This window comes from Prionailurus viverrinus, chromosome D4, assembly GCF_022837055.1.
Source record: "Prionailurus viverrinus isolate Anna chromosome D4, UM_Priviv_1.0, whole genome shotgun sequence".
In the NCBI taxonomy this organism is placed as follows: domain Eukaryota; kingdom Metazoa; phylum Chordata; class Mammalia; order Carnivora; family Felidae; genus Prionailurus; species Prionailurus viverrinus.
In genome coordinates this window covers 4,245,703-4,260,113 of record NC_062573.1, presented here as the reverse complement: position 1 = coordinate 4,260,113, position 14,411 = coordinate 4,245,703, and the positions used below count along the sequence as shown (strand labels likewise).

General features: G+C 42.3%; 1 protein-coding gene across 1 annotated transcript in view; it reads right to left on the bottom strand.

Annotated features, from left to right (window-relative positions):
* The window catches only part of PSMB7 (proteasome 20S subunit beta 7), a 59,193-nt gene that overhangs the window by 17,376 nt on the left and 27,406 nt on the right, over window positions 1-14,411 (bottom strand). Inside the window, exon 6 of the mRNA XM_047830986.1 lies at window positions 11,872-11,930. Within this exon, the coding sequence (XP_047686942.1) occupies window positions 11,872-11,930 (59 nt within the window). The remainder of the gene's footprint in view (window positions 1-11,871; window positions 11,931-14,411) is intronic.

Sequence of the window (14,411 nt, the reverse complement as noted above, 5' to 3'; positions counted from 1 at the left end):
GAAATATGTAAAGTGAAAACATTTCAAATGGGAACACCTGCTCCAAAGAAATGCATCATAAATAATTACCTATATACCACAGAGTAAAATAATCCCTCCTTTTCAATCTACTTTGCCCATAGCTGTATAAGAACGTTCCACCATCATACAGAACAGCCTCCTGCAATCCTACCTCTGGATCGCAGCACCAAGTGTCGTGTAATGTCTCGCATTCAGCTGGTGCCCAGTAAGTACCTGCTGATTGATTACATATTGACTTTACAAGAAAATGAAATTCAGTGTACATAAGCACAGTGGGAAAAATTTTTGCACAGAAATGTTTTTGGCAGAAAACCAACAAAGAATTCTCCAAGCCAGTGACTGTGGCAGTGTGGCACCTGCAGTACTCTCCACACGGCCTCAAAGATCTGGAGATAGAGGACTTCGCATTTTACACAGCATCACTTCCCGAAGATCTGCGGACTACTGAAGCCTAAAGGCCTAGCCCCCAGAGGAGCCCATTCCCAGCACGCCGGAGATTTTGGTAAGCTACACCTTTCTTTCTGGGCCTCCTCCCATCCAATCCCCTTTTATTTCCTGAAACTGAGTGGGAAAAATTAAGACACCCTTTCTAAAATTTCTTTGCCCCTTCCCAGAAATATTCCACTCTGAACTTCAACTTGTATCACAGACAGAAGAAAAACAGTGACAGTGGACATGATGGCCCGCCACCACCATTAACTGAGGGTCTGAGGACAGAGAGGCGAGAAGGACAAACAGACTCAGCCAGATGAATGGACACTGAAGTGGCCATTCCTAAGTCAAGGGAGACTAAAGAATCCCACAGAATCAGGGGGAGAGAAGCATTTACTTGTGAAATCCCAAACTCTGTACCATAGGGAGCAAAGTCCTGCTCTTGAATCATCAGGAGTAAGACCAAACTTCCATCTGCCTTATAAAACATCACAAAAGGAAAAGATCCAAGGGAGTAACCTTAACTCAAGAAGTCCCTTTGTGCCTCTGCAAATTAGATTCACTAGTGTGCTCCAACTTACGAGAACATACTCACTTTGTAAACGGGGGACAACTCAACATATCTGATCTGGTAAGAAGCTTTAACAACCATCAGTAGGGTCTCCTTATCATCTAAAGGTTTAATAGTGATTCTCCTAATCACCCATGGAATCGTAACACCAACTTCACTATCTGTTTATTTCTAAAATTAACTGTTTAACTCCACTGGAAATTGCTACTTAAGAATTCTACACAGGGCCAAAAAGAGACAAAATTATTAAGGAACATTAATACATGTTTTATTCAACAATAAAGACACAACTAATGCACATCTAGTGATCCAGCCCACTTTGGAAACCAGTCTGATGGTTCCTCAAAGGTTAAACATACAGTTACCATACAACCCGGCAATCCCACTCCACGGTATGTATACCCAAGAGAAATGACAGTAGATGCCCCACACAAAAACTTGTACACAAACATTCATAGCATCATTATTCATAATAGCCTAAAAGTAAAATCAATCCATATGTCCATCAACGAATGAATGGGTAAATAAAATGTGGTTATGTCCACACAATGGAATAGTATTAAACCATAAAAAGGAATGAAGTACCAATACATGCTACAACATGGATGAAATATTATGAAAACATTGGAAGTTACAGGAGCCAGTCACAAAAGACTACATGTTGTATAATTCCTATTACACAAAATGTCCAGAAAATGCAAGCCTATAGAGACAAAAGGTAGATTAGTTATTGCCCAGGGCTGGGGAGGTTGAGGGTAAATGAGGAGTGACTACTAATGAGGATGGGATTTCTTCTGCGGGTGATGGAGATGTTCCCAAAGTGACTGTGATGATAGCTGTGCAACTCTGTGAACAGCCCAAAAATCACGGAACTGTACACTTACAGTAGCTGAGCTGTACAGATGTAAATTATGTCTTGAAGAAGCTACTATTTAAAAAAAGGCCTGCAACATTTTTATCTCATTTACTTATTTCAGAGAGAGCGAGAGCATGAGTGGGGGAGAGGGGCAGAGGGACAAAGAGAGAGAATCTCATGCAGGCTCCAATCTCAGCACAGAGCCCGATGCAAGGCCCGATCCCACCACCCTGGGGTCATGACCTGCCTGAGCTGAAATCAAGAATCGGACGTTCAACCGACTGAGCCACCCAGGCACCCCGGCATCCAACATTTTTAGACTACAGGACCTAATAAAGAAGAGTCAAAACATCCTGTGACACATCACAAGTCAAAGAACTCACATTCCAATAGTATTTTTTTCAAAGCTAGAGATCACAGTAAACAAAAACGTCAGCACAGATCCTTAAAAGCATTTAATATGAAAGAATTTAGGCTCTAACTATATGTATTTTTCCCAGACATACATAAGACCCCTAAACAGATGTAGCAACCAGACAAACGTAAAATCTGGAAAAGTGCGTCAAGTTCAGCTCATTAAGCTGACACCCATTAAAGTGTAACAAGAAAAACAGTCTTAAACCCCGTCAATATCAATACAGGACAGAAAAACCATTGTTTATAAGAGCTAGCGAAGGTCAGATTTTTTTTTTTTTTTAATTTTGCATTTACTTAAAACTCTGTTTGATGCCAACAGGGTTCAAGTCGCACAGGAAGGTGCTTCGGCTAAACACTGATAGTCTTCCTTGATCTCCATTGTCTGCTGTGTGGGTTCCGCCAGCAACCCTCCCAGCGAGTGGTCACCTACCCATGGAGTCATTAAACCTCTGAATGTCAGCTGGTGGGATTAGCCAGCAGCTTCCACACCTGAGCCCCCGTGGCAGGGACAGAGGCATTTGGATCAAGATCACTAATGAATACAGAATTCATATGCCGCTTGTCAGGGCTCCTGAGCTCAGAGTCGCACAGATGCAACCGAAATAAGACGGAGGACAGAACAATTGTTGACGAAGATTAAAAAGTTTTGGCAGTTGGGAAAAAAAAGAGCACCTCATTATTCAAATATGATAGTCTTGCTTATTTTTTTTTTATTTTTGTTCAAGTTATTCATGATTTGCCTCAAATGGACAAATGCCATTCACCAATATTTAAGGACTTCTTGGTCTCATTACTAAATCTGAAGAGGCTTATACCAGCTAAACGCTACCTATATAGAGAAAACAGCTCCCTTGTAAATATCTGAAAACTCGCGGGGGTAGAAAGCCAGTCACGGGGTATTTGGGGTGAAGAAGGGTTAAAAGATGAAGAAGTCCGATGAATTCAAAGAGGGAAAAAATATATTTTTCACAGCCAAGTGACTTTTTTTTATAGATCCCAATATCTCTGGATTTCTAAACTTCCTTGCGTCTTTCTGTTCCTGGGCTCCTTCCAATCGCTGAGCTCACCGAAGAGGTTTACGCACCTCCACTGACATTTGTTTGGCTTCCTGCCGTCTTCACAAGACCTCATCAGAGAAAAGGAACAGCCCGAGCAGCCCAGACCTCTGCTCACCTGGAGTAAGATGTCTTCCCCACTCTGTTGTCAGAGAATCTCAAGCCTAGCAAAGAGGCAGAATGGCACAGTGACGGATCGCGCCGGAGGGCTCTAAAGCCAGACCGACAGACCGACCGGGATTCAAATGGTGACTCCACCGCTGACTAGTTGTGTGACCAGGGGCAAGGTATCTGACCTCCCCACATCCTCATGTTCCGCTCCACAAAACAGCGCTAACAAAGTACAGACCCCGCACAGTTATTGAAAAGTAAAGGAGAGAATGCCGAGGAAGCGGTTAGAAAAGTCTGGCACAGTGTGCCAACATTCAACGAGCATCGGCTACCGTGATTACTGGATCTTCATCACCTCCTCCCCCATCACCGCAGAAAGGCAAATCCTTCCACAGCCCGTGGTATGTGTTGAGCAGGCTTCTTCTACTGTCATTATGACCTCCCCACAAGTCTGTCTCGGATTTTAAGCTTCTAGATGGGAAAGAGAAATCACCTCTATATTCTGCTATAATCTCCAAGCCTGATGCAAGTACAAATAATCATATCTAGTCGTTGCTATGTGAGGTTTGTATCCTACCACTGAGTAACTAAAAGACAGAAGCAGCTGCCATATTTTAGAGCCAATTTTGTGTGAGCCACCATATAAGGTGTTTTACAGACCACATCTAATCCTGACAGCGACCTCGAGGCAGGTCTCTGGATCCCCATCTTCTAGATGAACAGTCTCGGGCCGTGGCTTACTCAAGAGTCATGCCCTGAGGACAGTGGAGACAGGCTCACAGCCCAATCCTCTAGCTCCCAAGCAACCCTGCCCCTTTCCACCTGACCACACTGAACCCATCCTCCATGTGTTCCTTGGGGACCCGTCTATGTGCCAAACTGAAGAAATTCTTCTTTTCAATCAAAATAATGCAGCTCACTTACACTACTGTCCATCTGCAAAGGACAAACGAATCTGTAACTTCAGTATCTTTCTACTACCAGACTTAAAAAGAAAAAAAACCCAACTATAGTTACTTCCAAGATTTGCTGTCAGGACACCATATTGGTATGAACTCTTTCATTATTTAAAGTGGATCTATAGCTGCCTGCAATGACAGATTAATTCTGTTTCTTCGGTAGCTAGGTGTTTGGCATCACGTCTGTGAGGTAACCACAAGCCTTTAGGGCGATAGCTGCTCACATCTTTAGCAATCTATAAGGGCTTCTCTAGAGGCCAGCACTTGCCGAGCGATGAAATATGACTCCATAAATCAGATGGCTGAAGTGGCACTTGTATACGTCACCATCTATCTTCGCGGCTTCCCTCTGAAGGGTACAGGGTAAGAGCTCATCCCTCGGTATTGTGACCAGAGAAAGGACCATCAGAGTTGGCACTGACTAAGCATGTGCTACTTAAAACTGAAGACACACTAAGACTGGGGAAAAAAAAAGATCCTGCTGGTGTTAGCACGCCTCAGGCAGTGGTAGGAGCTTCAGCAACTCATCTTCAAAAGGCAGAGCGCCAGAGCTCTAGAAACCTGCAAAAATTGGCTAAGCCTGCAGTCTTCATTTCTTTAAGCTGAGCATCTTCAAAGTCTAGAATTCTAACTGTAGGGCACAGCAGCTGCCACTGCAGATCTGATCCTCTCCGCTTTTGGCAGCTCTCAACTTGAGATTCTAGCAAAAGAATTTTTCAAGTTGCTATTATTGCCTGTCATGGATTTATAAATATTGTGCACTATCTGCTGTGGCATGGCTCTCATGGGACGCCAGAGCATGCCAAATGCATAACAGAATGAAAAACAGTTTCTATTCTTCAAATAAATGCTAATTTTTTTTAACTGTGCTCACACGATGTGTTTGGTGACCAACTTCAATAGTACAGAATATGTATCAGAGAGGGGGAAAAAAGCTGATTGTCTTTTCCAGCAGCATTCAGCTGCTACTTTCATTAAGCTTGTTTAATTAGATTCCAGATGCTAATTTGCAAGTCGATACCAGAGGGTGCAGGACAGTTTGCCTTTGAATCATCTCCCTGTGATGTGAGGGTCCTGCCGCACACCGCTACCCTTCAGCGGCCCTCGCACGCTCTTCTGACAATTAGTGCAAAGAGGGGACAGTATTGATCTTGACAGACTAAATATTAATCTTCTACCCGTTTTAATGAATTATAATCTTCAAGAGTTTAAATTTCTCACTGGGCAAAATGAAAACATTCCTTCTTACAAAGAAGTGGGATGGAAAGAAAACTAACCCAAGTTATCTGATGGATTCCTTTCATTCCTTCCCCGCCCTAAAATAAAATGTTTTTATTTCAGCAATTGTAACAATTTTCAAGATACATACCCTCACAAAGCTAACACCATTATTTCCAGGTATTTCAGTCAAATCCCTTATACTTAACTGGAAAATGGACTCAAAAGGCCACAGTGTGGTTATCACAATTTTTCCTGTCTAGCCAGCCTTGGGTAATAACCAGGATCAGGGGCTTAATTCTTATCCCAGCTTTAACAATAGAAAAAAAAAAAAAATCTGGGGGAACGGCTCCGTGCAATTCATCATCACCAAAAAAACCTCTAACGTAACTGACCCCTTGTCATTAGGTCAACTCACACATTTCAAGATTCACTACTCTGCTAATACAGAGCAAATAAGCACCTTTGCTGATAAAAATAAAGCGGGAATTTATCACAAGTAATTCAATTTTTTTCTGCTTTCATTTCTATCACAGCTGAGTACTATGAACACCAAAGGTGAAGTTATCAAGCCACATCGAAGGAGGGTTAATCTGGGAACGATGAAGTAAAGCAGTTTTTGACACCTTTTCAACCACTCACTCAGCAAATGCTGGTTTAATGCCCACCATGCACCAGTTACCATGCTAGGTGTGAGGAAAGAGAAATGAAGAAGCACAGTTCCTGCCCTCAGAGGACTTCCAGACGAACAGCAAGGAGAAGGACGAGAAGACGAAAATTGCAAGACCACTAAAAGCAGTGTCAGGGTCACAACCGGGTTGGGGATTTTTTTTTTTTAATTTTTTAAATGTTTGTTTATTTTTGAGAGAGACAGCAAGCACACAAGTGGGGCAGGGGCAGAGAGAAGGGGACAGAGAATTCAAAGCGGGCTCTGTGCTGACAGCAGCGAGCCCGACGTGGGGCTCAAACTCGGGAACTGTGAGATCATGACCTGAGCTGAAGTCAGACGCTCATCTGACTGAGCCACCCAGGTACCCTGAAGGTTTTTAAAGACTCTACTTGTCCCTTAAACTCACATGGTTAGCTGACAGCTTCTGTGCAACCACGAACCAGGGCTTCTACCTGAGGCAAATCATCGGCTCAGATAACTTGAAACAGCAGAGGCCTGTCTTAGCCATTCATGAATCCCAGCTGGGTTTCATTGCTCTGCTTTTTGGCCTATAATTTCCCAATGAGCATCTGCCCTTTGCTCCATCTTTGTGTCACCTGTGTACTTAATGGGGGTGTTTGCTCTGTTGACTCTGCCCAACGCTGTATGTTATTTGAGAACTGTAGTAGTTATCTTCCTCCGTTATCTCAAACAAACGTTCAGCACTTTCCAGGTCGGAAGGAGAGAAAGTCCCCTCAATTTCCCAAGTGGTTTCTGATGACTCAGATTTTACTTTCGTGCAGGGTTACTCTGTCTCAACTCAACAAACACCTACTGAACATAAGAAGCTGAAGAACAGAGATGATTTCATGGCCTCTGCCCTCAAGGATCTCCCCCTATCAAGGGCAAGTGAGGGAGATGTCCCCGAAAACAGCCTTAAAACAATGGGACAGGGGTGTACAACGGAGGACAAGGACACAAATAAAGGAAGAAGCAACTGAGGGCATGCATTGCTGGCTGACACCAGCAGTGAAGATTCAATGACAAGCATGTACACCCTGTACTCAAAGAACAGCAAGCCGGGGTGCCTGGGTGGCTCACTCAGTTAAAACGTCTGACTTCGGCTCAGGTCATGATCTCCCAGTTCATGGGTTCGAGGCCCGCGTCAGGCTCGGCGCTGACAGCTCAGAGCCTGGAGCCTGTTTCAGATTCTGTGTCTCCCTCTCTCTCTGCCCCTCCCCCACTCATGCTTGCGCTCACTCTCTCAAAAATAAATAAACATTAAAAAAAAAAAAATTCAAAGAACAGCAAGCTGCCAAGACGGGCCGTGGTAGAGTGGAAATGTAGCCCTACATTTCGCAAAGTTTAATATTCATACCCCTGGGCTGACACACGATGGGTGATGCCATGAATACACATTTAATTTCTATTAATAGTGTGCACTCACTTTCATGTGTTTTGGGGGGAAAAGTAACCAACACATCAAACCCAGGATTTCACAGCTACAAACTATATTTAAAAACTAAATTTATATTAAAAAGGTGAACTGAAGTGGTTGTAGGGAAGAAGAGAAAGGGAACTGACAAGAAACGAAATGAATCACAAATGCCCAAATCTGGGGTGCCCGGGTAATGCAGTCGGTTAAGCATCCCAAACTCTTGATCTTGACTCAGGTCATGATCTCATGGTTCATGAGATTGAGCCCCGCATCGGGCTCGATGCTGACAGCGTGGAGCCTGCTTGGGATTCTTTCTCTACCTCTCTCTCTCTGACCCTCTCCTGCTCACGCTCTCTCTCAAAATAAATAAATAAACCTTAACAACAAAAACCCAAATGCCAAAACCTCTCTAACTGTACACTTAATTAAGATCTATGCATTTTATTACATGTAAATGGTAATGTCTCAATTTGTAAAACAGTGAATTCATTTTTAAAATATTTTTCAAGAAAAATAATAGCACAGGGGCACCTGGGTGGCTCAGTCAGTTAAGCATCCAACGTCAGCTCAGGTCATGATCTTGTGGTCTGTGAGTTCAAGCCCCTCATCGGGCTCTGTGCTGACAGCTCAGATCCTGTGTCGCCTGCTTCAGATCCTGTGTCTCCCTCCCTCTCTCTCTCTCTCTGCCCCTCCCCCACTCACACTCTGTCTCTGTCTCTAAAAAAATAAATATTTAAATAATAACAGTAGTAGTAGTACAGGTGGCACCTGGATATGGCAGAAACCTTAAATGTGATGTGCAAATGACAAGTTCAAGAAACAATGCTATCCCAGCCCTGTCCAACAGAAATAATGTGAACCACCTATGTAGTTTTATATTTTCTACTAGCTACACTTTAAAAAAAGTAAAATTAGGTGAAATTAAGTTTTAGTAATTTGTTACTTAACCCAATATACTTAAAGTAGCACTGTTTCAATATGTAATCAATAGAGTATTATTAATGAAATTTATTTTCCAATCTTTTTATACTAAGTCTTTGAAATCTGGTGTGTATTTTCCACTCAGTGTGTTCTCAAGTCAGACTAGCCACATTCAAATGCTCAGTAGCTATGTGGGGTTGCTGGCTACCACGCTGGACCGTGTAGCAAAAGGCAATAAGAACACGAGGTTTTTGAGGAGACAGGGGCTTTCAGTCTACAAATACTATAGTCTAGGACCAGCACTGTCCGAGGCACAGGTCTGTAGTTTTAAAAAAGAAAAAAAGGAGAGGGGGGCTATGGAGTACCTCTTATTGATTTGTTTTGACAATAAAAAAGCCAAGAGTTTGTTCAATGAGTCTGGACTAAAAATGACTGTCTGGCAAAAAATACGTAATTATGCTAGCCTAAAATGGCCCCTTCCCTACGCAATTCTGTGACGTGTAGAGCAGCTACCGTCCTAGCAATCCACGTACACTCTGAGAGGCAGCAACGCTCTCCTGGGTCTCTGCGTGAGACATGTCCATAATCCTTTCTCATACTGGAAGGAATAAGCAGATTTAGCCACCCGAGCCTGCAATCTCTAGACAGGCAAGAAAGAAAAGTCACGGAAGGCTTCTTGTCACGGAGACAGAAAGCCTTCCCGGAAAGAAGGAAAATAAAGTTGGGAAATCTGAAACCAAAATGTTTCCACGAGCTCTATGCAAACCAGAAACGACACCTTGCTGAATTCTTTCTCATAGCAAAGAAGTCACTAAAACTCATCCTCTCAACCTTGACTGGCAGTCTTAGCCTCCGCTGAAACCACATCACATAATCTCCATCAAAACAAAGCACGGTGGCCAGCAGTCAGCTGCTCAGTCTCTATAATAAATTCTCTTGGTATCTATTAACGTCCCGTTAGAGTAAATACTATCCACAGATAGTTGTTATACTATTATTTGCTTTCTATTTACATTTAAACCCACTTCACTGGGGAAACAGGTTACTACCATCTTCACAATGAAGTGATTCTGTTCACTGTCCATCTGTGTCAAGTTTCAACAACTTCAGTGAACAAAACCAGTCACCTGAAATTGGGAAATTAATTAATCAATCTGAAATGGGAATCTGGTCAGGCTGTTTGAAGGTCTCATAGCTAATACAGAACACTAAGTGGTCTGAGATGCATACAAAATTGATCTAAGGAACACATTCTTCAGACTGATAATAGCACAAATTTTATTGAAGGGATGACCACATTTCCCTTTACTTCCTCGAATCACATCAATATTAAATTCATGGCCTTTGAGTCACTTCAAATCCAAACTCTAAATAATGTAAAATTACTTTAGCAGAGGGTTAAAGTCACTTTTAATATACCTCATGCTTTCAACTTTTTCTGCAGTTCCCATTTTTCTCTAACATATGGAGGTTCCAATCAATTGGAAACAGACAAAGCTTTCAAGAAAATTTGAAAAGATTAATGTGGTTTAAAGGAGGGCTTGACATTACTGAGGTGATTTTCTAAACAAAAATCATCAGAGTCTTTCTCCCCATACCTTCGTTAGTTCTAATAGATTTGTGAAGCCTCAGGAACTCCTCTCCTTTAGTCTGGAGACTGGGAGACCTTTTTTTCTTTTTCTTTTTAAGTGACCTAGTACATCTTATTTTTTCTCAGTACTTAAGAACCCCAAACAGAAAATAATGCTGATCTGGGAATAAATTTTCACATTGAGAAATGAGAACAGAATCCTAATCTCATTTATAGTTGATACTTAGACCTGCTTACTATCCTTAATTGGAGCAAGACTCTATTATCTTTACTACGAAACACCTAGCTAAATCCTATCTTTAGTCATTATGTTTCAATTCCAGCAGATGTCCAACAAAGGGGAGAAATCCAGCGATCTGTGACGAAGTCACTTGTGTGTGCTAACGTCACGTACCAAGGGCAACAAGGCTTCTGGCAGGAGACCCCTGTCCTGCTTGGGCAGCATCCATAACCCTACATCCTCTGGCTCTCAGGGCACTTGGCCCAAACCTAAAGGGCAGAGAGAGAGCTTCAGGGTTCCAATGACAGCTGGTGCTCTGATGACAATGAGCTGGTGGAAAAATCAAAAAGTTTTAACATGCAATCTTCTCCGAAGATGATTAGGCATAAAGCATTGTCAAAAAGCAACTCCCAGAGACATCTTCTGGTATCTAAAGAAAACAATATTGTGAAGGCAGAAACGCCAGATGCCTACCTATTAAAGAAGAGGGTATAAAGAGCCTACTAAATTGTCGAAAACAAGTTGCTACTCCCTATCACAAAATTAACAACTATCGACAGACCAAGAGCAGGTAGTGAAGGCCGCCTTCAGGACCTCTGTGCCCACAAGCTGGCTGAGCGGCAGGGACAAAGCACAGTGGAGGAATAATGCGGTCCCATGCACACAAGCATACGGAACACTCCTTCGAAAGGGACAATGGAAGACCTGTGGGTTTGTTCTTGGAGGTCTGGGAGACAGGGAAGTTGCTTAATGGTGGGTACATCTATCACTAAGGCAGACAGGTGGAATGCCATTCAGAAGGTACCACCCTCCCCCACCACCAAAGAAAATATAATACGGAACCTCCTAAAAATATATTAGAGACACCAGAGCCTGATCACCCTCTGAGCATGGTCCACTACACACGCGATCTTGTCCCCATCTTCTGGCAGATGCAGAACCATCTACAGGGACTTTTTAAGCGGCCTCCATTTTCAGACCAGGTCTGTGTGACATGCAAAGATATACACAGTTTCTCTGTTCTCGGTGAGAAGACAAACAAACAAACAAACAAACAAAAAAACTTGTCATTTTAAGATACCGTGACACAGAAAGCTGAGTGCACACAAAAACATTCCACGGTGCAGCAGCATCTACAGCCAAGAAGACTCTCGGACAGCCCAGAGGCCAGAGCAAATAGCTGAGGGGTGCTGGCTCCCCAAGCCTGAGGGAGGGCACGGCAGGGCCACTCCAAAACGAGGCTCTCGCAACCAACCTGTCTTCTCAGCAAATATGCTTATCTGCGCCGAAGAGCGTTCCAGCTAACAGCAGTGCTATAGGAGCTCTGGAGGAATTGGCAATCGATCTGTAAATGTCCAACATACAACTGGAAAAACACGTGAAAGAGAAGAAAACTGCAGGGACCGACATACCTCCATATCTGGCCTAAACTTATCTTCAAACACAGCCATTGCTGCCAAGGAACCAGAACCTGAAAGAAAAAAGATGCATTTTTAGTGTATTTACCAACTCCCAGCTTCTCCATGTCGAGTTTACTTTGGGGCAGCAAAAATGGCAAAATACGCCCAGCGTCCCACTCAAGCGCGGTGTAAATATTAATCCTACAGGGCCACATAAACCAGGTAAACAATGCTCTTCAAAAGCCTGAAGTCACACTTACCACTATCTCGGGTAAACCCGCAACTGGCCCAACATCCACCACTGACAGGAGTAATTGTAAATTATTCACAATAAAACGCTGAAGCATGAAAATGAGGTTATGGGGAATTTGTATTTTTTCAGAAAAGTGAATGGCACATAATTTCATACATCCTACGCTGTTGAGACCTGTGCTCCACAACTGTGCCTTGGCAGGCTGCTGGGTACAGCGCTAAATACCAGGCCAGTTAGAAAGAATAGATTGTTTTAATGAGCTGGCCCTGGTAGAGTCACCTTGACACACGGGGAAGAAACCACAGCACCGGCAATGGTAATAGGCCTGCGAGCTGCAGCCACCAGGTTATTCCGGCTTCAACTGTAAAACACTTTATTATGTGGCATTTATTTGGAGCTATTATTTTTAGTTCGCACTTTGAAGAGTAACAGCTGAGTAGACAAAATGACAGACAAAGAAACAAAAATTTATTATCACAATAGCAAATGGCTGAAAGGTTATGCTGCATAGATATTAACAGACAGCAAATTCTCCCTACAAAAGTAGGATATAAAGGCATTACAAATAAGCGTGGGCCCCCTTTGAATGAATGTAAAAGGCAGCTCAGCACTATTTGAAAATTTAAACTTGCTTTGTTCAGAAACCAGAGAATCTTTAGAAAACCATCATCTTGTCTTTACAGAGTCCTGGCAATATTTCAGGATACTGTACTTTTGGAGAGAGGATAGAGTTGCCCACAATTTTTTACTCCAATTAGAAGATTTTTTTGGCATTTATTACTTTTTAACTTGTTTTGCATAACACTATCTATTTAGCTGGGTCACAGAGAAAACCATATTTTCTATTTAAAATGATTTGTGTACATCGCTTGACCACCTCAATGGTTTTAGCAAAGGAAAAAGGCAGCGATTAAACAGTTTCAAATGAGGTGTCCTGCTGATTTTATCAAGTCTGCTGAATGTATAATGAAAAAGGAGAAGCTGACAGCCACGCTGCATTGAGAAAATACAGACTACCTTATCTGAACCATTTAAGGAGGTCCAATTATAGATCAAATTTAAAGGGTAGAAACAGCAGATTTACAGACACAAATCAACGAACATGGTAATCCCGATGAATATGACAGATACTCCTGTTATGGAATATTGCTGTGGTTGAGGATCATTACCTTCCCAGCACCGGATACATCACATCTAAAGCAGTAGGAAGCGTCAAGTGTAGACCGGTATTACAAGCAATGACTATTCATTTAGGCTTGGGAGCAAAAGGCAACCCCATTCTCCCCTCTTACCATTTTTTTTCTCCTTAAAAAAAAAAGGGGGGGGGGGATCTAAAGAGATATTAAAAGCCCTTTGGAGAGGAGAGAAATTAAACAGCTATAAAACCAGTGCATCCAAATAAAACCAGCAGATAAGCAAGAGCAAATTCACCAAAGCCAAGCCTCTGAATTTCGTTAATAAACATGTCCTTGAAAACCTGAAAATAGAGTCAAAGTCCACCAACGTTCTGTGAGTCACTCATTTACTCTGAGATTCAGGGATCAAGAAGAAAAAGTAACTCCAGTTTTAAGGCCCAGGTGAGAGCCAGTCTTGGACTTCAGTAAAAAGACAAGCTGGTTCTGTGCGGAAAACAGAGGCCAGCTCTCATGAAGAAACAAGAAAACTGCAAATAAGAAAATCTCGGAAGAAAACATTTCTAGACACCAAATGTGCCCAAGAGCAGCCTTGCCTAATCCAATCTGGCTCAAGCATCTCCCTCTGAAGAGCTACGGGTAAATGTACCAGAGGCCTGAAATAAACGTTAGGACAAGACAGGGAAGGGCAGGGAACCTAAAAGCTAACAACTTTGTGGAAAACCGTAATCAATTACTATATAAGAGAAAACTAAGCTTAAGCTTACCTTAAAAGACATTTTTCCTTAAAAATTACCAGCCCTGTTCTTTTTCTCTCAGGTCACCCTTTCTTTGGCAGTTCACCATAATAAACAGGTTAATTTTACTCTAATTTTTCCTGGGCACATATATTTCCTTCTGTTTAGCTTCATCTAATATTTTAAAGAATGAAAAGTACTTTCCTCTCAATGTAATAATTCTTCCCTTATCAAAAATATTATTTTTCCTGTTAGGGAACAATGCTGCAGGCAAAATTTCTAGAAGCAGAAATTATGTACTATGTCTAAACTGTTGCCCAAAAAAGAGTCTCTTCAGTGTGGGGATGCTTCTCACATTATCAGAGAGGATGACTTTTTTTTCAAGAGCTGGAAGCTGCAGGTGAGGTCAATGTAGAAAGGACACGGGGG